Genomic DNA, 21,760 nt, shown 5'->3' with positions numbered 1-21,760 from the left:
TAATGTGAGCTACATGTGCCCTCTCCCGATACCCCACAGTGCAGTGCTCAGTTCATCAATGGTCAATCAACAGGCCAAATGCTCTTTCTAGGGGCAAAGAGAGGGTCCATTTCTCGATGTAAGATCCCACTCAGTGCTAAATTTGGACTTATATAGAAAATTTGTGGAAGAGTCCATGGAAATATGGGATCACATGGAAAGTATGTGTAACTTACTCCCTGTAAGGAAAGTCCAGCCAGTCTTCTTGTAAGGAAACCCGGTTGGGCACTTGCATGTTAACTGGTCACAGCACATTGCCCTATACTTGTGGTGGCTGATGGATACTGGATAGCTTGCATGCATGGGTGCTAGTGTGAGTCTCTCCTGGCCTTTGACCAGGTTTGCATGCATGTTTGGCAACACTACATAGAGATATTGCTGAGTGGTCTTTAGCTGGATCCTAATTGATCCTGACTGTGCAACCAAACTGGCTTTGCGACTTGTTTATGGACTTCTAACTACTTGTTGAGACCTCTGACTGCCTGCTTGACTTTGTTGCCCTGTGGATCCTGACCCACAACCCTGCTGTTTGTCAATTGGTACTTCTGATGCTCAGCAATTACCAACATTGGCTTGAACTCTGGAGATCCAGTGCTGCCTGCAACTACTGACACTTCTGTCACTCCTTGTCCTCATATCCCTTGTTGCCACTTCCAAGGTTGGTGGAAAGGAGGCACATGTCAGTTTGGTCTCCATATGATACCCTCTCTGCTATAAATGGAACCTGTTGCTTTGCATTGCATGTGTGCATATTACAATTTCACTTTAATTAAACAAAATCTAACTGCAGATAAGCAGAATACAGATGGCATCTTATATATACAATATTCTTCAGTTGGGCTTTACATGATATTAAAAGAATCTTCAGTTGCACTTCATATCACATTAAAAGGGTTAAAATTAAATCTTACCATACATAAAACCAGCTTTGGTTATATTCAGTGGTTTGGTGCTGACAGGATTTCCTTTGAAATCTATGGGCTTCTGGGAGTTGAACGTGTAACAGTTTCCAAATTTATAGTTAATAAAACCAGAGAAGTAACTGGAAAAAAAGATACACCAACAATATTAAAGGACATGTATAGGGGGCTTTTACATATTTGCTTTCTTTAAAATAGTTAAAGTGTTACTAAACACACAACAGTAAAATCAGTCTGTATATGCAGTAAAGCATGCTTGTTATACTCACTGTGGAAGCTATGGGGTTAATCCTCTGCATTGTTTAAAAATTCAGTTTGATCCTGACTTCTCTCATCCTCCCCTTCTTCCAGTGCCCCCCTCTTATCTCCCGATGATAAGACATATCATGGAGACACTCTGCACATGCTCACTTTTCTTGAGAGAGTGCATGTGATCAGCACAGGGACAATCAGCACTGTCTAGACATAGACCAGGGGTTCTGCATCCTTCTAGAGCAGACAGAAAATTCCGCCTACAAACTTTAACATGTGCTCTGCTGGACACTGATAGAAGTCACAAGACTGCTCTAACTGCTAATGAGAAAAATGTATTTAGCAGTTCACATGTACTAAAGTAATTGCATTTCCATGTAGTGTGTACTGTGGGAGACTAGATAGACTGAACGTAGGGTCCTTGGTTTAGTAACACTTTAAGAGAAAAAAATAAATAAATATATATATATATATACTGTATATATATAAACACTATGTAAGAATGAAATATGGCATATTAATATTTTGAAGTCTTTTATTCAGCCAGCAGGTGGAGCTTTAGGTTCCATTTCACATTTTCCATGCTCTTCATAGATCCTTTGTTCTAAGCAACCTTTTGGTTACATAGATCAATATCTGTTCAATCTGATCAATGAAGTTCATGAAGTCAATGAGTCGGAGTAGTGACTCCTCTCTTATTGGATGACTCTGTCCAAAGTTTTGTTGAGAAAGGGAGCTATTTTTACTGTGCTGTCTCATTAGGCAGCCTATAAATGAATAAATATTTTTGTAAGACAAATAATGTATAAATAGATATACAACATCAGTTTAAAAAATATAAATAAACTTGACTGAAAAAACATGAAGTAACCCTTTATTTTGCCAAGAAACCACTGGCAAATATGAACAATTCTGTTTATAAACAACTCACTGATGTACAGTTTCACTGAGACCCAGATATTCCCCGATTGGGTATCGCCACCTTGCCTGCCACACAGCTTAGAGAAGGTAGAACTAGGCTGTCAATCACAGCCAGAACATCAGAGCAATCCCAGCCCTCTGTCAGCATGCAGTGAGAATAGCTAACCACTTGACCTCCAGAGGATTTGTCCCCCTTCCTGACCAGGCAATTTTTTGCGTTACGGTGCTGCGTTACTTTAACTGACAATTGTGCGGTCATGCAACGCTGCACCCAAATTACATTTATGTCCCTTTTTTCCTACAACTTGAGCTTTATTTCAGTGGTACTTGATTGCCTTTGCGTTTTTTATTTTTTGAGCTATAAAAAAAAAGACTGACAATTTTGAGAAAGAAAACAATATTTTTGACTTTTTGGTATTAAACATGTCCAGTAAAAACATTTTAAAAATCAAATTTCGTCATAAATTTACACCAAAATTTATTCTGCTACGTCTTTGCTAAAAAATCCCAATACGTGTAAATTAATTGGTTTGTGTGAAAGTTATAGTGTTTACAAATGGCGGTATATATACTGGGATTTTCTTTTCACTTTTACTAGTAATGGCGGCGATCAGCGACTTATAGCGGGACTGCAGCAGACATTCTGACACTGGGGAGAACTGACTTTGTGTCACTGACATCCCCAGTGACACCAATACAGTGATCAGTGCTAAAAAAAAAAGCACTGACACTGTACTAATGGCACTGGGCAGGAAGGGGTTAACATGAGGGGCGATCAAAGGGTTAACTGTGTGCTGGGAGTGTTTTACTAGGGGGCGGGATGTGTGTGCTTCACTGTAATCACACAGCTGTGGATGGCTGTGCTGCACACAGCAGTGTGCCTGAGCTGACAGGGAGGAGCACTGTTAGTAAACAAAACAGTTCTCCTCCCTGTTGGAGATCCTCAGAAAACAGCACGCGCCAACATAGGGAGCCCCCCTGCCCCAAAGCACCCCCCTCATGTTGAGGGCATGTGGCCTGTTATGGTTCAGGAGGGGGACGCTCACTCATCTCCCCCCTTTCCTGACCTGCTGGCTGCATGCTTGGATAAGGGTTTAGATTTTGGGAGGACCCCCACAGCATTTTATTTTTTATTTCAGCATGGGCTCTCAAAATCCATACCAGACCTAAGGATCTGGTGTGTATTTGGGGGGTGGGCCACCCAATTTTAAGAAAACATTTTGAGTGGGGTAACCCATAAAATCCATACCTGACCCTAAGGGCCTGGTACAGATAGGTGGACCCCAGTGCTGCTTTTTCCATATTTTTTAGTTGCTAGTAATTGTTTTGGTTACGTTTAGCTGTCTGTGTAGAACTTGATGTAATCTATCTGAATGTCTAGCTCATGCAGTATAAAATTTGCAATTTCACCAGGCTGAAAGGCTTTCATCACTCGAGGAACCCTGGTCGGTCAGCAGAAGGCGCTGAAGCAAGTAAGGCAAGGATGGTGAAGCCTAGCTGGGTCTCCAATATGTCCAGAGCTAGTGGCATCAGTTACTCCACACTGCCAGATGAAAGAGCATGCCGGCCGACCCTGGTCCCGCGCATGCTCAGAAACGCGTTGCATCCCGATGACGTCAGACGCCCAACACCACTAGCTCTGGACATATTGGAGACCCAGCCAGGCTTCACCATTCTTGCCTTACTGGCTGCAGTGCCTCCTGCTGACCGACCAGGGTTCCTCTTCTCTGAAACAGTCTTTACATCTGGCTACAAATGTACCACACACATCTCTATGAGCCTAATATACTGTTCGAAGATGTGAGTTGTTAAGCTTACCTTTTATTAAAATTTGTCACACAGTTTACACTTAGAGGCGCTGTGTTCTTTGTTTCTTCTACTCCAGAGTTTGCTTCACTCCATTGCAGCCTGCCCTAGTGCTTACTGGATTGCCCTTGCCCCCATTGGAACTTTTCCATTTATGCAACATACAGTATACATCGACTGCTACATTATGCGCCTGCTATTCTCTTTGTTTATATGTTACAACAGCAGGACTGTTACCAAAGACATGTACTTTCATGCGATATTCAATCACTTCATTGTTTATATTGTTGTCACGGTGCCTTTGAATCCTTAGGAAGTTCCTCTTACTATAAAGCAAAGGAACATTTATTCAATGTTAACAGTTATGGCAACTGGCTCTCTTCAGAACCTCATAGGTACTCCTACAAGGTTTTTGGTTAGGTTAGGACAAGTGAGAAGAACATCATTCAGGGATACGCCTTGATGTTTGGCATTGGAGTCAAACATTACCTTGATTTGTTTCAGTTTTCGTGGATGATACACTCCGAAGAAAGGCAGATACCAGCATCCGTCATGTTCTAGAAGATGTGGGGCTGGCTCAGCGTGATCATTGTCAAAGATCTTTTTCATAAAGACAATGAAATGGTACTTCATTTCAAACCTGTTCCTGAGTGTTCATTGAAGTAAGCTGAATCTGGATAAAGCTTGTTCATGATTGTTTATAAGTCTGACTCTTGTAGCACGAAGAGGTAATGGTGCAGCCCAACTGTTTGATTCATCTTTGAAGAATTAATTGTCCATTATTGTGATGAACTCTCTGTCTTCAACTGACAAGGCTATTCTGTTGTCATCGTGTGTAGTACGAAACACTGTGCTACCTAAGTTGTCATCACAGGGGATGGGAGTAACATCAGATACCTTTATGATGTCAAGAGGCTTCTCCTTTACTTCATAATGGTGAGGGCATTGTCTAAAGTGAGATGCATGCCCATTTTTTAACATATGAGTTTTGAAGAGTTGATCTCAGATGGCATGGAACATTTATTCAATGTTAGCAGTTATGGCAACTGGCTCTCTTCAGAACCTCATAAGTACTGATACAAGGTTGTTGGTTAGGTTAGGACCAGTGAGAAGAACATCATTCAGGGATACGCCTTGATGTTTGGCATTGGAGTCGTCATGTATTCTATTCAAGCATACATTGCCCACTATTACCTAGCCAAGATCAAGTATTTGTGCATATGGGGCGTCGTCAGATCCATTGCACTGCTGGCATACTTTATGTACTCTGAGAATATCGCCTTCTATCAAGACTAATATTTCAGCATTCATGTCCATTGGGAGAATCTCAGTAACCAGGTGCCTTAAGTAGGGATGGTGATACGTAGCTAATGGAGTAGGAATTTCTTCCCTGTTGTCTGGTATTTGGTCACGCTCAACTAATGTTGGCAAGGGTATGCCCTTGTTTGCCTTTGCCTTAATATGGGAGACCATGAATCCATTGGCCCTTCTGCATGTCCCTTTATGCCAAAGATCTCAAAGAATCTAGGTTTGACCAAGTATCTGTTACTCTGCTTATCTATTATGGCATACATCTGGTAGCTTTCCCAGGTTGATCCTTCAAATACACTTTGACTAGACATACCTTGGCAAAGATATTGTGGCTTAATCCTTCTCCACAGACTTCAGTACATGAAGAAGAAATGTTTGTTGTTGCTAGATCATGGCTTTGTTGCTCACTGCCATAATTTGAAGCAGGGCTCAATGTAGATAGCTGTTGTGGATTGTCTGGAAGTGGAGCATGAATTCAGGGGCGGACTGACCATTCAAGAACCCGGGCACTGCCCGAGGGCCCAGGGTCAGTAGGGAGCCCCATAAAATGCCCCTGGTACCTTTTATAGGCTTTTTTGGGTGTGTTTTGAGTGTGGGCAAGGACACAGGGGCCCCATGATCCCCTATTGCCTGGGGGCCCCATGAGTTGTCAGTCCACCCCTGAGCATGATGCATAGCTATAACATGTCTAGCACTACTGCAGTCTGTGCACTTGATGACAGCTTTACAATTTTTAGCAAAATGGTCATAAGAAGCACACTACTTATAGTGTATCCTTGTAAAGCCTTTCCCCTAAGCCCACAACATTTCTTAAGAGGGTGAGGTTTTTTGTGACTAGGGCACTAATGAATAAGATCTTTATATCTATCACTCGAATCACTCTGGTAAGCAGGAGAGGATATGGGAGGAGAGATGTCTATCTTTTTAGCAGATACTGCTCTATTTCAGTCTCTGTTTAGCTGCTTTGTAACCATACCTTGATGATGATGAAGCAGGCAAGTTAGATTCACTGAAGCTGAAGATTAGATAATTTCTCATCCAGGCTTGTTCACGGATGAACCTGCAAAAATGTGAGAATGGAGGAAAGGATACATTATAATCTCTATTATATTTTGAGCTCTGTTGTACCCTTTTCTCTTGCAGGTTGTATGGCAGCTTAGACACCACTGGGTTCACGCCATGAGCAGTGTCCAAATAGCTTAGTCTAGGTAGACGAGGGTCTGTCTTTGTCAACTCTAGTTCCATGAGGAGTTCACTTAGTTCTTGAAGCTTACAATGATCTTTGATACATATTTTTGGAAAGTTTTGCAGTCTTTTGAATAGAGCACTTTCTATGGCTTCAGAGCTTCCATAGGTTTGCTCAAATCATGCCCAAGCAGCAGCAAGACCTGTATCTGGGTAGTCAACATGTACTGCTCTCAGGCTATTAACCCAATCTGGGGATTCTGGCCCCAGCCACTTTTTTAAGCAAACCAAACCTTGGTAGTAAGGTTGAGATCAACAATATCAGCTTTGAAGGTTGATCTCCAAGCCCTATAGTTCTCTGGACAGTCATCAAACCTTGAGAGACTAATGTTAATAAGTTCATGGAGAATCATATATCTAGTGAAGTCAAACAGATCTGATCTCTCCCTCTTTGGTGCCAAAGTAACTTGTGGGACCTCTTGGGTGTGAAAGTTCTCTGGTGAATAAGGGTGGAGTTTTTTTTTGCAAAATCTGTTTTATTGATTGTAACAAGTTATTACACATAAAAAGAGTGCAATTAATGCAGGGGCAGGGCCCAATGGCCCAACATAACAAAAGTAAATGCAATCTTAAACTGAACCCTGGGGGGAACAGGGGGAATCACTGGTTGTGCAAGGCTTAAGTAGTTACAGTCCTTTGCAGGGAGAATAAGGGGACAGTTTTGCCTTGAGCTTCTGCCTCTGCTTGCAGAGTTTTGCTTTGAGCTTCCATTTCCACTTCCTTTCTGGCAAAGGAACTTGCACTTTATTTGCTTCCAGACTTGCACGTGCTTCTGTTAGCTTGTCACTTAATGTTGAGCCTATGGAGTGAGAGGATCTAGAAGAAACTGCTGTTAGCTTAGTAGATGTGGATTTGGTCTCCTGCAGTTGCGCAGTGTGGAGTTCTGCCTTATCCTTACCATCTTGCACTTTGTTGGTTTAGTGCATTTGTCTTGGTTAGTTCTGCTAAAAGCCCTCTATATTGGAGTCCTTTAAGGAAGATGTGTATTTTGCAGACAGCTGCTGGTAGCATTCATACGCTGCAGATAGACAATCTATAGAGTCTCTTAATTCAGCTTGTCAATCATTAAAATGCGGCAAAACTGACATGTAGTACGTAGTTCTGTTCCATAGATCTGACAGATTGCTGGAGAACTCATCTCTAGTGGTTTTGTAGTTTTCACTAGGTTTTATTGTGTGTGTGAAACTTACACTTTGCTCTGTGATATCGGCAGAATCTGCCCCCTGTACATCTGTGTGGTCTGAGGCATGATGTATCTGTGTTGATTCAGTGATAATAGAGTGCTCAGAGCCTTGTCTACAGATTTTTTTCAAGTTTTGCAAAACATGGTTACTGGATGCTTGCTTGCAGATTAGACACACACATATACACAGCAGGCTGTAGGAATTCTGCCATGTTTTGACCATTCTGACTCCAATTGTTGTATTGATGATTTAACCGTTGCTAAGACCTCTATGCCTGGCTTGTATAAGCATATACAATCACTGTGGACAGTCTTTATCAGATAGCTGAACTCACCAAACACCTATTTTTCTCATCCACAAATCTTTTATTACAATGCAGAGGGGACAACAGACAACAAGATGTAGCAGATGAATGAAAGGATGGTGTCAAGGTCCTACCTTTCCTCAGAGGTTGTGCTGCTCCATGTGCTGGCATCCATCTTAGGTTTCTGCAAAGCATGGTGGGAGCCTTTTATGCTTTCAGGCCTCTGCGGTCCCTCCTCCAGAGGGGTGTGGTTGATCACATTTAAGCCTGTTGTCTGCACTTGCTCTTTGCATTCGTGTCCTGTATGTTCCCTTGCAGCAAGCTCTTGTTCTGTTCTCATTCCTCTCCTGGTAACTGACTCGGCTTGGACAAGATCATTCTTTGCTTTAACCCATTACCTGACCTCCCGTTGCTGAACCCGGCCCGTGACCTGAGTATTCTTTGTCTACCGTCTTGTACTGTCTGCTCCGTTGTTATAGACCCGGCCTGTCTGACCACGCTACACGTTTTCCCATGTAGCTCCCACCAGCTGTACGCCATTGGCGGCATTCGTTTTCGCAGCTGGGGTTACTCGGGGGCCGCGACCTGGTCTCAGGCTGCGTCAAGTCCATCCCCACCATCAGGGGCCCTGGTGAAGGGCAGCCTGGGGCTTAGACTCCGTGCCCTGAGGGACTCTGGTCTGTGGGTACTGGCTGTCATCAGTCACTGCGTGACCTTACCATAGGCCTGCCTGCTCATTCCGTCGCTCCTGCCCTGACAGATGGTATTTGCAGCTTAAAACATGGCAATCTGGTGTCCCCATATTACATGTGGCCTAGAGACAAGTGGCCATATTAAACCCAAGACGACAGTGAAGAAGGAAGAGGAAATGCATCACTAGCTAGTGGGAGGGGACAAGATGGAAGACAGATAAAGAAGGTGCAATAACCAAAATATCCACAAGATGGCAATAAATTAACATTAACCATAACTATGCATGGCATCATGTTGTTAAACAATAAGTGTAATAGCACTCCAGCCTTGTTAACTGTGTTACAAAATGAGGAATACAGATGCTTGAAGAATCTTCTTTGTACTTAATCCCTCTACTTCTGGCGAAAGCCACTAACACAACATAATTATGCTGTAAATTGGGCGTGCACAGCTAGTTTCATTAACATCTAGCGCCAGAAGCAGATGCGCAGAAAGGACATTTCAATCTTATCAAAGCAGAATATTAAAACACAGAGACATACACAGTAGCTTAAAGCTTTTAAAAGTTGCTGGGTGGTAAGGTGGGGCTTGGGAGAGGTTGCATTCCTCCAATGTTCTCCAAGATTTAGGGACCTGCTAGCAGACAATGCAGTTAACTAAGAATCTGAATATTTATTCTCGAGGTTTTGTAATTGTGCAGGCTTGCTTATAAAGGATTTCTATTTGCCGCCCTTATTTAACTTGCTTACTTTGTTTAACAATGGCTCTATAACTGAAAGTCAGAGTTGATAGGCCTCCAAGGTCTGACAGTTTCTGGGATGTGTATCACTTGATCTTGAGCTTCTAAGGCATGCATTCTCCTTAGCTTCTGAATTTGTATTCTGATAACTATAGATGTTAAAGAGTTACTACAATGCTAACATGAGTGTTGCTTTTTGGAGCACTGTGCAGAGGGCATATCAGACTTCAAGAGATCTGGTCTTCTGCGCTCTCTGAGAGAGCACCAGACTGGTTCTCCAGCGTACTGCTGCCACAGGGCACTAGCATAAGAACATTTTAAAAAATGCTTTACTTTCAAGTAGCCTGATTGCATTTAAATCATTAAAAGCAAAAAATGGCTCCATTGGGCTTTAAAGCAGACCTTGCATGGAAATGGAATGGCCCCTCCTTCCTACAAGATTGCACCCCAGTCTACAAACCATTACAAAGATACATTCTTATGGAATTTTGAGCACTCAGCTTTCCCAAAAAGCAGTAGCGACAGCAATTGGATGTGCCAGAAGCTAAGGCTGAGGTGAGTATAATTTTCTTTTTTTTAACAGCTTATTTTTTAAAATGCCTTTGTATGCAATTTGATTTAAGGAGGGTGAGGGAGCTTTTAATGGAGGGTCCACATTAAGTGAAATATCATGTTTGGGTTGGAAGATTTTAAGAATAATAGGAATCATTAGTGTGTTGCTTATTTTATTTTTATGATAGTTATTTATTATGGTGCTGACATTTTTATGCTGGTATTCTACATCATTTACACACATATTAGGGCCAATTTAAAAAAAAGCCAATTAACCTAGTTTTTGTTTTTCCTGTATGGACCTTCGTAGTCTGAGAGAAGTCTACTTAAAGTGCATGAAGGTAGAAAAAAAACTTCTGTATCCAGCTCTCCCCCAAAGCCCCCCCCCCCGTTTTACTCACCTGACCCCCATCGTGATCCGGTGCTGTGCATGAGAGCAGCGGCTCTCCAGGCTCTGTCCCTCCTCACAGGGAAGATTCATAGCAGCGGGAGCCATTAGCTCCTGCTGCTGTCAATTAAACTCTATGATGACGGAGCAGGGGCGGGTCTATGCCCCGCTGTCTGCTTATGGATACAGGCAGCGGGGCTCAGGAGTGAACCCGCACGAGTGCTTTCATAGGAAGCGGCTTCCTATGGGGGCACTAGATGAAGAGGAGAAGCCAAGAGTGCCAGCAGGGAGACCAGAAAGAAGGAGGATCGGGGCTGCTCTGTGCAATACCATTGCACAGAGCAGATAAGTATAACATGTTTGTTGTTATTGTGAAAAATAAATACCTTTAGAAACACTTTAGGCTTGCCATTTATGGAGTGAATTTTGGCCAGCAGGGCTACCCACAGAATGAGTTTTGGCAAGTTGATCAAGAACCAGCTGAAATTCACTGTGTGGGAGGCCTTGTCAGCATCCTCTTGCCCAACATCCCTCAATTAAAAATTGAAGAAGCTGGGTGAAAAATTGTTACTCAAACAGGGCCTGCATCCAGTCATATGCAATCACTGTTTCAGATATTTTGACAGCCAGTTGCACTGGCCATTAGACTACAATAGCCGCATTGGCAGATTTGTCCGTCCCCACTGTTTCACGTGCATAGAGGAATCTGTTTTGTTCAACCTGGAGTTAAAACGAATAGAACCTATATGTGTATGGCCAGCTTTGGTGTGGCATCTGCACCTGCACTATGCCTCCCTATATGGACATAGAGTGATAGATGTCTAACAAGCATGCACTGTGTCTCACAGTGCTGTCAGAACAAGCAGTAAAGTTTGAAAACTCTGGCTGTGTTAAGCCCTGCTCATCTGAAACAAGTTTTAGACAGGTTTTAACAAACAGAACCATATAAGGAACTAAAGCAATGGAAAAGGACACATCAAGACTTTTTTTCAATTTGCATAGGTTAAAAATGTGAGTTTTGCTGTAAAGTGGACCTATTAATAAAATCCAATAAATAAATAAAAAAATGAATCAGCATTGCACATCAGCATTATCAAACATTACTTTGATTAAAAACATTCATCCTGCTTACTTACTACAAATTAGAACAAATAATGGACCTGAGCTCCTTTAGGCCCCTTGCACGTGGAGGAATCCAGCTGCACAACATACATCCTGACACTTTAGGCCCCATACACACCTGTGCATTCTGGGAACGCACACAAAAACAAGCATTTCTATGCGTGTTCCTGGAACACATGAAAAACTCATTCAAAAATTCACATTGTGTTTACGTTGTCTTTAAGGGCAAATTCACACTTAGGCTGGTCATATATTACACAATTTTCTTGTACAATTTTCCTTTAGATTTTTACCAAATAATTCATAAAATTCATTTAAGTGTGTTTTTATCATGAAAATTTGCTTTGATAAACAGCTTTGCAAAAATTGTTTGACATAAAAATGTGCAATAGCCACCATTTTATTCTCTAGGGTCTCTGCTTTTAGAAAATATATAATGTTAGGGGGTTCTAAGCAAAAGGCAGATTTTAATGTGTATGTAAACAAAAAAGGTAAAAAAAAGATTTATTTATACTTATAAAATTTATACTTCTCCTACAAATTACCACAGCAGCCAAGCAGATCATGGCCAAAGCATGGAAGCCCCCATCTTTGAGTACTCTTGCAGTTAGGCATAAAGTTACCCAAGCCATGATCCATGCCAAAGTGGAAGCAACCGTCCTAGATTCGGTCCCCAAGTTTCTGCCAATATGGACCCCATGTGTGGACCAGTTCTTTCTGCTGAACGTTGACGATACACTGCTTCTCCCTTAGCGCTATCTAGTCCCTTCTTGTGAAGACACTAACATATCTGTTTAAATAATACCTTGGTTTGGTCCCAAGAACCTCCTCTTTCCCCTGGAAGTCCTGGCTTTACGTGGAACCCTCCTGAAGTTCTTGGAAATATTGCCTTTCTCCCAGAGCTTGACCATGTCTCACCTTCCTTCATTATACCAAACTTCCATTGCTCCCCAGGGTACCTTGTTAAATGTTTATTGCACTGTAATCCCTTTCTGTGGTAGGGCAACCTGCCCTCCCATTTCTCCCCCTTTCCTCCATTTTTTTACTTTTTGTGTTTCTTATTGTTTTATTCATGTACTTGTATTTGAGAAGCCGTATGTTTGTTCTCTTTGCTCTGAAAATTAATAAAATGTTTGAGCAAGGAAAAAGTAAAAAAAGCTTACAAAAATAAAACAAATGCAGCCACCACATCTAAGAATTGGTACGCTGCAAGATACTACATTTTTCTTTTGGGTTTCAGTTATGCACTTCTTCTGTTCCTAAAAAATCTAAAATGTAACATTAGGTCTAAAGTACTTACCTTCCCTTTTATCCACAATCGAAAGAAGCAGCAAAAGAAAATGGGACTTTAAAGGCACCATAATCTAACCAAATGAAGTTAAAAAAAACTTATTTTTATTATAGAAAACCTTAAAAGTTACATGAAACACAGTGTAAGTGCACTGTAAATTTTTGGTTCATAGAACATGCATGGTCCAGCATGAAAAACAAGAGCATAAACAGAAAATGCAAATGAGATGTGTTTCAACTCTTGACACAAATCTTCCTCAGGATATAGAAGATTCATGGTGCCTTTAAAATCCCTCTTTTGCTACTCCTTTCTATTGCTATATTTTGGATGTGGCACCGCAAGTTACCAGTTTAGGCTAAACCATGTCTCTTCATCCACAATCTCATGGCATTCAGTCATATGACTAAATGTCTAGGCACTTGGTAAAATGATTTCCACTGAAAAAGAGGATCATGGTTCTGATGGGCTGATCCTCTTCTTCACAAGTACCAGAGGCCACAGTGGAAACCAGGAGCAGTGGTTTTGCTAGTCCTCTACAGTGCCCTTTATGCCATATTGAGGGTGAGCAGAGTAAGGAGTATCCTAGATAACAAGTATATCTCTAGTACAAATCATAAGCTATAAAGTGGAGAATGATTAGAACGAATGTCAGGTATGTTTTGCTGTCTACACACCATTGGGGAGATTACCCCTCAGTTCCTATTTTGTAAACACAACAACACGAGTAGAAATATCTCCCAACTGAGGGCAAAGTTGTCATCAGAACAGTTTTTTCAATTGGAAGATTCTTCTCCATTGGCTATTCTTCACTTTCTGTCCCAAGGACGATGGTCATCAGGACAAATAGAAAGCATGAATCCCCATAGCCGGAACACAGAAAGCAAAAAAACCTGACTGGGGTTCTAACCCTTCTCTGCTCTTCCCAAAGTTTTGGCTTTAGATATACTTCAATTAAACTATTCGAAAATGGTGGAGCCCAGTTAAGGTCTTTCAATGCTGTAATTTCTACCTTGAGTTGCATTCCTGACCATGGAAGTTGCAGAAGATTAGCATGTCCTCCAGCTTATGTCCCATCTCAATCTTCTGCTCCTCGGATAACTGGTTGAACTCAGAAGCAAACTTATTGAAGGCACCGGCATACTGTACAGTCTCATCTTGGTATTCTGCAGAAGAATTGCTATGCGATCGATTTCTACGATGGATTTCTAAACCAGAATCCTGCAGAATCAGAATATTTTGGGAGCAATCAATGTATATCTAGTTTGCCAAAAACACAATTTTCAGGTAGTTTAACCAATTTTTACCTACTTCCAACCAGCTTCTGAATGCAGAAATGAGCAAATGGAGCAAATGCAGCCTACCACCATCAAATTCTGTTAATACGATTGTTTGCCCACTTCCTGTCCCAGATGAACAAGTGATAGGAAATGTGTCCAAAGTCAGAGAACTTTCCCTTAGACATTGTCACCAGAACAGGTGTTCCTATTGGAACAGTTTCCCTCATCACTTGTGTCTGTGACAACTGTAAATTTTGGATTTCTCTTCGCTTTCTGTCTTAGTAGCAATAATCACCAAGACAAATAGAGTAGTTCAATCTCCCAAGACACAGGCAGTAATACAAACCTGAGAGATGTTTTAACCCATTACTAGGTGGTAGCAGCATAGGTTGCCCATTAGTTCATGTGCTGACAAGAAGCATGGTGATAGGACAAGAAAGCAGAGAGATGAGCTCATCACTTTTATTTTAACTGACCAATCACAGGCTGGGGTGGGTTCAGGACAACCCGGGGTCATAGGAAGTGGGTTCAGTATTGCTGGCCATCAGACAGAAAATATCTAGCATCAGAAAAAAAGTACTATGAAGGAAATCTTTAAATTCAAGGTGAAAATTGTAGCAAAAGGTGGTTTTATTTTTTAATGTTTTAACGGGCTGCTCATTTTTATCTTGCTATTTTTTATCTGGAGTTCTGCTTAACCCTTTGAAGACCAAGGGACGTATTTGTCCCATGTTTTTAATTGCCTGTCACATCTGATTAAGAACTTAAAATACTTATTTTTTTTGGTTTGAGTCAAAATATTAGTTCTTATCAACAAATGGATCTAGCTTTTTGCCAATTATTTCATGAAATGGCTTAGTTACAGCAACTGAAGTGTACGAACTTTAAAAAAAAATTTTATTCTTTTGGCGTTCCATAATCTTATGGTCCTCAAAGGGTTAAAGCCCTTTTCACACACGGCGGAATCCTTTAAAATCAGCAAGGAATCTGTCCGCTGATCCCTTGCTGATCAGAGTAAAGTGGGTAGATGACAGGTCTGTGTCCTCTAAGTTTCTGCAGAGTGGACCTGGACATAGCCCGCTCTGCTCTATGGACAGCTCTATGGAGTAAACAGACTCTGCTGTCCATTTACACCATTTACAGGCATCACCTGTTTTAGACAGTGATTCTGCATTGTAACCAGGGGCGGACTGACCATTTGGAAACTCGGGCACTGCCACGACAGCCCGGGGTCAGTAGGGGGCCCCATGAGATGCCCCTGGTACCTTTTTCATAGGCTTTTTTGAGTTTGGGCAAGGACACAAGGGCCCCATGATCCCCTATTGCCCTGGGGCCCCATGAGTTGTCAGTCCGCCCCTGATTGTAACCCAGTTACATGGGCGTCTGACAGTGTCCCGTTTCAATACATATTACAAAAGCATGGTGCACAGTTGTCACAATTCATACAAATACAATCATTAAACATTTTTCACCATCATTTCAGTCACTTACATTGGTGTTGCATGATTGAAGGGAAGATGAAAACCTGGATTGAAAAATTCTGATTATTTGCAAGCAAATCTTTTGAAGTATGCAGTTACTGCGTACTCTTTGAAAATGTTTGTTTACTTTTTGTCCGAAGTTTCATGTAAAAAATAATTAATAAGTAAAGCAGGCAATCTTTCTACTATTGAAATGTGGTTGGGAAATTGGGCAGCACAGTGACTAAATGGTTAGCACTTCCACCTGGCAGTACTAGGGTCATTGGTTCGAATCCCATCCATGGCACCACCTGCCTGGAGTTTGCATGTTCTCCCTGTGCCTGCGTGGGCTTCCTCTGTGTACTCCAGTTTCCTCCCACACTCCATAGACATGCTGGTAGGTGAATTGGCTCCTGTCTAAATTGGCCCTAGTATGTGTATGTATGAATGTAAAATAGGGACCTTAGATTGTACGCCCCATTGAGGGCATTTTATGTACAATAAAAATGTAAAACGCTCCGTAAATTGACGGTGCTATACAAGTACCTGAAATAAATAAAAATAAAATAAATAAATAGATGAACGTTTGACAACAGATACATATATGAAATCCCAGTGTAGGCAGGGGGTGCCTACACTCTCCCTGATGGATGGGTACCTGTCCCTGGCCTAGCCAGAAGCAGAATTTGCACCAAGTGCAGTGAGCCAGGGCTCACTAAAGATGGCTGCAAATGTCACCCAGGTGCAGGGGCGGACTGACAACTCATGGGGCCCCCGGGCAATAGGGGATCATGGGGCCCCTGTGTCCTTGCCCAAACTCAAAAAAGCCTATGAAAAAGGTACCAGGGGAATCTCATGGGGCCCCCTACTGACCCTGGGCCCTTGGGCAGTGCCTGAGTTTCCAAATGGTCAGTCTGCCCCTGCCCAGGTGGCAGTGTCCAATCGGACAGCAGTTCACCTGATGACACATATGGAGGCTCAAGAGGAATGGGTATTCTTCCATTCTCCACTCTCCCTGCAAAGATGCAACAGCACCACCTGTGTAGAGATGTCAATGACACCTACCTACACTCCCCCCCACTTTGACAGATGCAGTCCCTGACATCGACTCTCAAAAAACAACAACATAACAGTGGAATTCAACAGTGTAAACAAATGGTTAATCAGAAGAACAGAGTAACAACAGTGTGTTATACAGCATAATCAGAATATTTGACCCGCAGTTGCCCCCTGTTAGACCAAATAAGATGTTGACTTTCGCTGGAATTCTCCAACTAGTCATTAGGATTGGCATGTACTGGAGCTTGCTCAGGAGCCTCAGGTGTTTGGGGGTTATCATGGGTAGGCATAACACCCTTACCTGGGCCCTCAGAAGTTTCCTCACAGGAGTCCAGAAGTTCACCAGAATTCTTTGAACTCTCCCAATCCTTTGCTGGGTGATCTTTCGGAGAAGCGGCTATGGTTTCATCTTCAGACATGGTGGTTTCAGTTGGGATCACGTCAAGGGGTGGCAGATGCAATTCAACTGAAACCTCTTGAATAGGGGAAGGGTCCACAGGATTAGCATCCTGTGAGTCTGTAGGGGGCTTAATGGGGCCGTCATTGTCCAATACACAGGACCTCAGCAGATTTCGGTTGAGATGTTTCCTGTTAGGTTCAATGATACAATGTTGTATACTGAGAGCAGTGGTAATGGCTGTTTATATACCCAGTATGGGGTTGTCTCGCACCAGGGTTCCAGTTTGCTCCTTTATTCAATCTTTGGGTTTTTCACTAACACCTGGTTCACATGTTAAATATGGTCCTCAAAGGTTTTGGAAAAAACATTAATGTCATCCAAGAAGATCAGTACCGTTTCAAAGTTATAGTCTCCTAAGCGTTGCTTCATCATTCTTCATCATTCTTGAAAATAATTCTTTGAAAGGTGCTCTGGATGTTCCTCAGCCCGAATGGTTTTGTCCAAAGGAGTCATTGCAGCTTGGAGTGAAGCACAGATAGCTTCTACCGCTGGATGGGACCCCATGCTGCAATGTTTGGGCACCACATAGAGGTCTGCAAGGATTTTGTGGCCTGGCAATTGGACAGGAGCTGAGCTGAACTAATGACCGGCTTGATTAATTGTACAAGGTACAAGCAATCAGCTATTCCCTTGACACGTCGAGGTCTTTGCAGGATTCCACCCTGATTCTTGCAGGACCCAATGGGTAGGGACGACATGACTTCTGGGAAGGAGGCCAAAAAAGCTTTTGCTTTGGGGGTGTGTGGACAACCCATACCCATTCTTTTTGCCATTGTGTCACCAGCTGTTGAGCTTTGTAGGCTTGTACCACATTGAGCCACACAGACTGTAAGCAGCAACTTTGTTTTGGTTTGCTGAGCCTCTCCGCTTCTGACAGCAGAAGAGGTAGGTCAAGATTCTTTAGGATGTTCATGCCCAGGACTATGGGTACTGTGGACACTACTGGGCTGTGCGTAATCACTACTCCAACTTGCTCCACCATTTGGTTGAATATTTGCACCCTCACCAATGTAATCCCTTCCACTCAAATGGGTAGGTTGTTGGCTGCTTTTAGTGATAACTATGATGGGTCTAGCTAATCTCGGGTCTCAAAATGTTGAGCATAAAAGTCATATTCCATGATGGTGACCTTTTTATCTGGTGTTGATCAGGCAGGGGACTAATTGTCACTACTGGACTTGGGCCTACCATGGTCTCCTGTTTGGTGGAACATTGGTACGCAGTCCCCAGGTGTTGTCTCTCTGCCACAGTTGCCTCTAGTTTAAAGACTGGTGAGAGTTCTTCTATTCTGTGAGTGGCCACAGCTCCTGGCCAAACCAACCACACCACCAACACTTCCAGTCTTCATTTGGATCCTGTCAGAGGGGGTTCTCGCCCTTGATTAGATAGGCCAGCTCTTGCTTGTAGATAGTCTTTTACTGCTGCATGGATGCCAGGTTGTGGGTCAAGTCTTGGATGGCTGTCTGAAGGATCAACAGTGGGGAGGGGGCCAGGGCCTCTTTTCTGACATAAATAGGTTCACCTTTTTTGGTTAGGGCCATGGTGGTTTCCTCATTCTCCTATTCCCTGACCACCACTATATCATTGAAAGTGAGAGAAAGCCAAGACCTCACCTTTTCCTGCAGGGCATGCCAGATAGGGCCCACACTCACCTCTCCTATGAACTGATCTTGTAGAAGCTTGTTTAGGGTGCCTATATCAGCACATCCCCTTGGAGGTACTTTTTCCATGATTTCTGAAGGGCTACGGCAAAGTGTGTAAGGCTCTCATCCTCCTGTTGCCTGCGTATGCAGAACCTGCATCTTAGTTCAATTAGGGTTATATGCCTCTTGTCCTACACACTCCTTGCAAGGTAGATATAACAGTGCCACCTGTGTAGGGAAGTCAACCTTTACCTGTCTACACCTGGACACCTTAAAAGTCAACTTGCTTACTTTAGGGGTTTGGGTAGATAGTTGTCAAACTCCAAAGCAGGTAAAATATGGTATACTTTCAGGTGTTTCTAGGTTTACTTGACTTGGGTTTGAGTCACTTGATTTGTCAACTGCTCTGGCATTCACATTGACAGAAAAGAGGCAAACAAAAATCTGTGTTCATAAGGCCTAAAGATGGGCTGTTTTAGCTATCAAAAATGTATAACTACTGTATCCTATTTAAAGTAGATCTGTGCTGATAATACCTAAGTCTACCCTAAATACAATTGTACATGGACATTGGTTTGCATTAGAACTGCCCCCTCTACAAAATTTAATATGAATGTAAAAGCATGCAGCTTATAAAGAGGTCAGAAGCAGGCCAAAAGCGCCTCCGAAACAGAACAAAAGAATTTTAAAGGCATCTCAAACTGAATGTCCCTGAAAGATCACTGCATTTGCTCATCTACACCCCATACCGGTCTCTACTTTCTATAAGAGGAGCCGAGGAGGGGAGGAGGCCTGGATTTGCATGTTTAAGGGAACTTGGCCAATCGCCAGGCAGGAGGCCAGGCATGGTGGCTAAGAGCAAAACTTGAATGTGGAGAAGCCTGAACAGTAAGGGAGTTGGGTGGAAGATAGGCTGAAAGAAGGTGCTGGAATGTGGAGCCTGGGAAGGAGCCCCAGGGTGGGATGTCTACCCACAGGCTGGTGCTGAACGGAAGGATCTCCACTGTACCATTGTCTCCTAGGGAGGAAAGCCTGTTAGCAGAGAAGGAGCCAGTCCACTGTAAGGCCTGAAAGCAGCTGCAACCTACCAAGCTAACAGGACAGGACAGTATGGGTGCTTCTATACCCCCTGGGCCAAAGAAGGGAGAGGGCAGTCAGGTGCAATACCCAATTAATTTTCACCCGGAACTACTTAACTGCAGATCTTGGAATCTCTTGCCCAGGGATACCCTCAGGACAGCTGGGTGAAAGAGGAAAGGATTATCTGAGGTCTGAGGAGGTACACCAAAGGGAACTCAGAGCGCCTTAAAGAGAATGTTGCTGATTTTTGGTCTGCCAGAGAGAGTCTGTCAGTTGTCTGGATGCATAAAGGGAAGCATGGAGACCTGAGATGAAGTAGCGGAAGTTACTCTTCCATAGACTGGGGAACTGTGGAGAGCCTGGGAAACCATCAAGATGGCCTCATTCAGAGAATTCTTGCATTTCCTTGTGAGTTTTCTTTTTGCTGCAATGGGAGGCAGCTATTGCTACCAAAATACAGATTGCTGGTTACAGCTTAAAGGCTCTTTACTGCTGTCTCTTCCTTTTTTCTTTTATCTAAGAAGTCTAAGTCTACTAGTCTGCTGCTTTTTGACTTAGGGTGTCCTGTTCCCAAACCCGCTCTCCCATTTACTGTTGTGAGCAATAAAACTCAATTTTGTGCTTTCTAAAAGTGACTAGCGCCCATTTTTCTACACTGTCCACCATCCATCATGCCTAGCAATGTCAGCCCTCCCTGTCTTTTGGGGTAACCACCATGCTTCTGGAGGTCAGTGGGACGCTACAATAGAAATCCTATTTTGCACCCTGAAAAATAAAACATTAAACAGCTCAGCCTTTCATTTGGTACACAGTTCATAAAAGCTCAGCATTAAAGCTGACTGGCAGTATTAGGGCTCATGTACACAGGGAGTTTGGAAAACTCTTCTGAATGATGGAAACTGACTGCTGGAAAACGTAGGTAAAAAAAACGTCAGTTTAGCCGCATTTGCATACCGCTTTTAGCTGCATTTATGTGTTTTTGCGTTCAGAAGCATTTTTAAAGGATAACCTCAGGAGACCCTCCTAAATGCCCAGAATGCACTGAAAAATAGTAAATAATTAACTATTTCAGACATTTTGAGAGAAATAGAGAGAGCAGAAGCAGTGAGAGCAGTATGTGTTGAGATGACCTGTCTTTTCTGGTTGTATTCACTATGGATCCCATCATGAGCATTGTGAGATGGGGAAACAGCTCTCATTGTTTGAATACTGCTTGTGTGGAGTAAATTAAATGTTTTGACTGACATTCTGCAGTTTAGTCACAAGATGTTTTTCTAACACAGCCTCAGACTGCATAGATATTTCTATATTCATGAAGAGGTGGAGTTTTCACACAGAGTTGAGAGAGAACAGGAAGAAGAGAGAGCAGCCATGTTCTGGAGAATGGTGAATGAGGGGGGCCGTGTGAGCTGAGAATCTGATGACATCCAGGTGTGAGAGCATCCCTCCGTAACCAGAGCTGCAGCTAAGTGAAGCTGATGAGATTGCTGCCAGGAAGCTGATGAGATTGCTGCCAGGAAGCTGATGAGAGCAGAGGAACTAAGCAACATATACGGTGAGACCGCATGTTTGTTGGAGAGACATTTGTTCTGTTCAGAGTCACCAGCGGATACAAAGCAGACCCGGGTCGGTAAGATTGTGCACGCACCTCATTTCAGTGTTGGCGCCTTGAGACTGAGTCCAGGCCCATAGTTAGTTAGTTAGGGTCTCTGTTTGTGTCAGGCCACAAGTGTTGTTACTGATCATTGGAAGGACTCCACAACTTAAAGTGACATTTCACATTGGAGAGCTGATAAAATCCTACAAACTCAAGCCAGACTGGCGTTTTGCTCAGAAGGAATACTCAGGCATGTGCTACAGCACCAGTTATGGGAGGGGGAATACTGTAGATTTGTGTAAGATTGTAAGCTGTTGTGCTGCACCGCAGGCTAGCCCATACCATACACCCATACACTGATTCCTGCTCTTTTAGGGTAATAACAGGTAAGGTGTGGCAGCTTAGTTGTGCCCACCA

The 21,760-nt window shown here is 42.8% G+C and overlaps 1 protein-coding gene across 1 annotated transcript in view; it reads right to left on the bottom strand.

The window, feature by feature from the left end:
* LOC149463521 (epithelial sodium channel subunit beta-like) overlaps positions 1 to 18,005 on the bottom strand; it is a 76,822-nt gene extending 58,817 nt beyond the window's left edge. Inside the window, exons 1-3 of the mRNA XM_089675316.1 lie at positions 17,781 to 18,005; positions 13,777 to 13,985; positions 951 to 1,081 (exon numbers count right to left, since the gene is read on the bottom strand). Coding sequence (XP_089531442.1) covers positions 951 to 1,081; positions 13,777 to 13,985; positions 17,781 to 18,005 — 565 coding nt within the window. The remainder of the gene's footprint in view (positions 1 to 950; positions 1,082 to 13,776; positions 13,986 to 17,780) is intronic.
* Between the last annotated feature and the right edge of the window lie 3,755 nt (positions 18,006 to 21,760).

Source organism: Staurois parvus, unplaced genomic scaffold, assembly GCF_062004578.1.
Source record: "Staurois parvus isolate SC_StPar_1 unplaced genomic scaffold, SC_StPar_1.0 ptg000154l, whole genome shotgun sequence".
Classification (NCBI taxonomy): Eukaryota; Metazoa; Chordata; class Amphibia; order Anura; family Ranidae; genus Staurois; species Staurois parvus.
The sequence above is the reverse complement of the archived record's forward strand: the minus strand, read 5'-3'. Positions and strand labels throughout refer to the sequence as shown.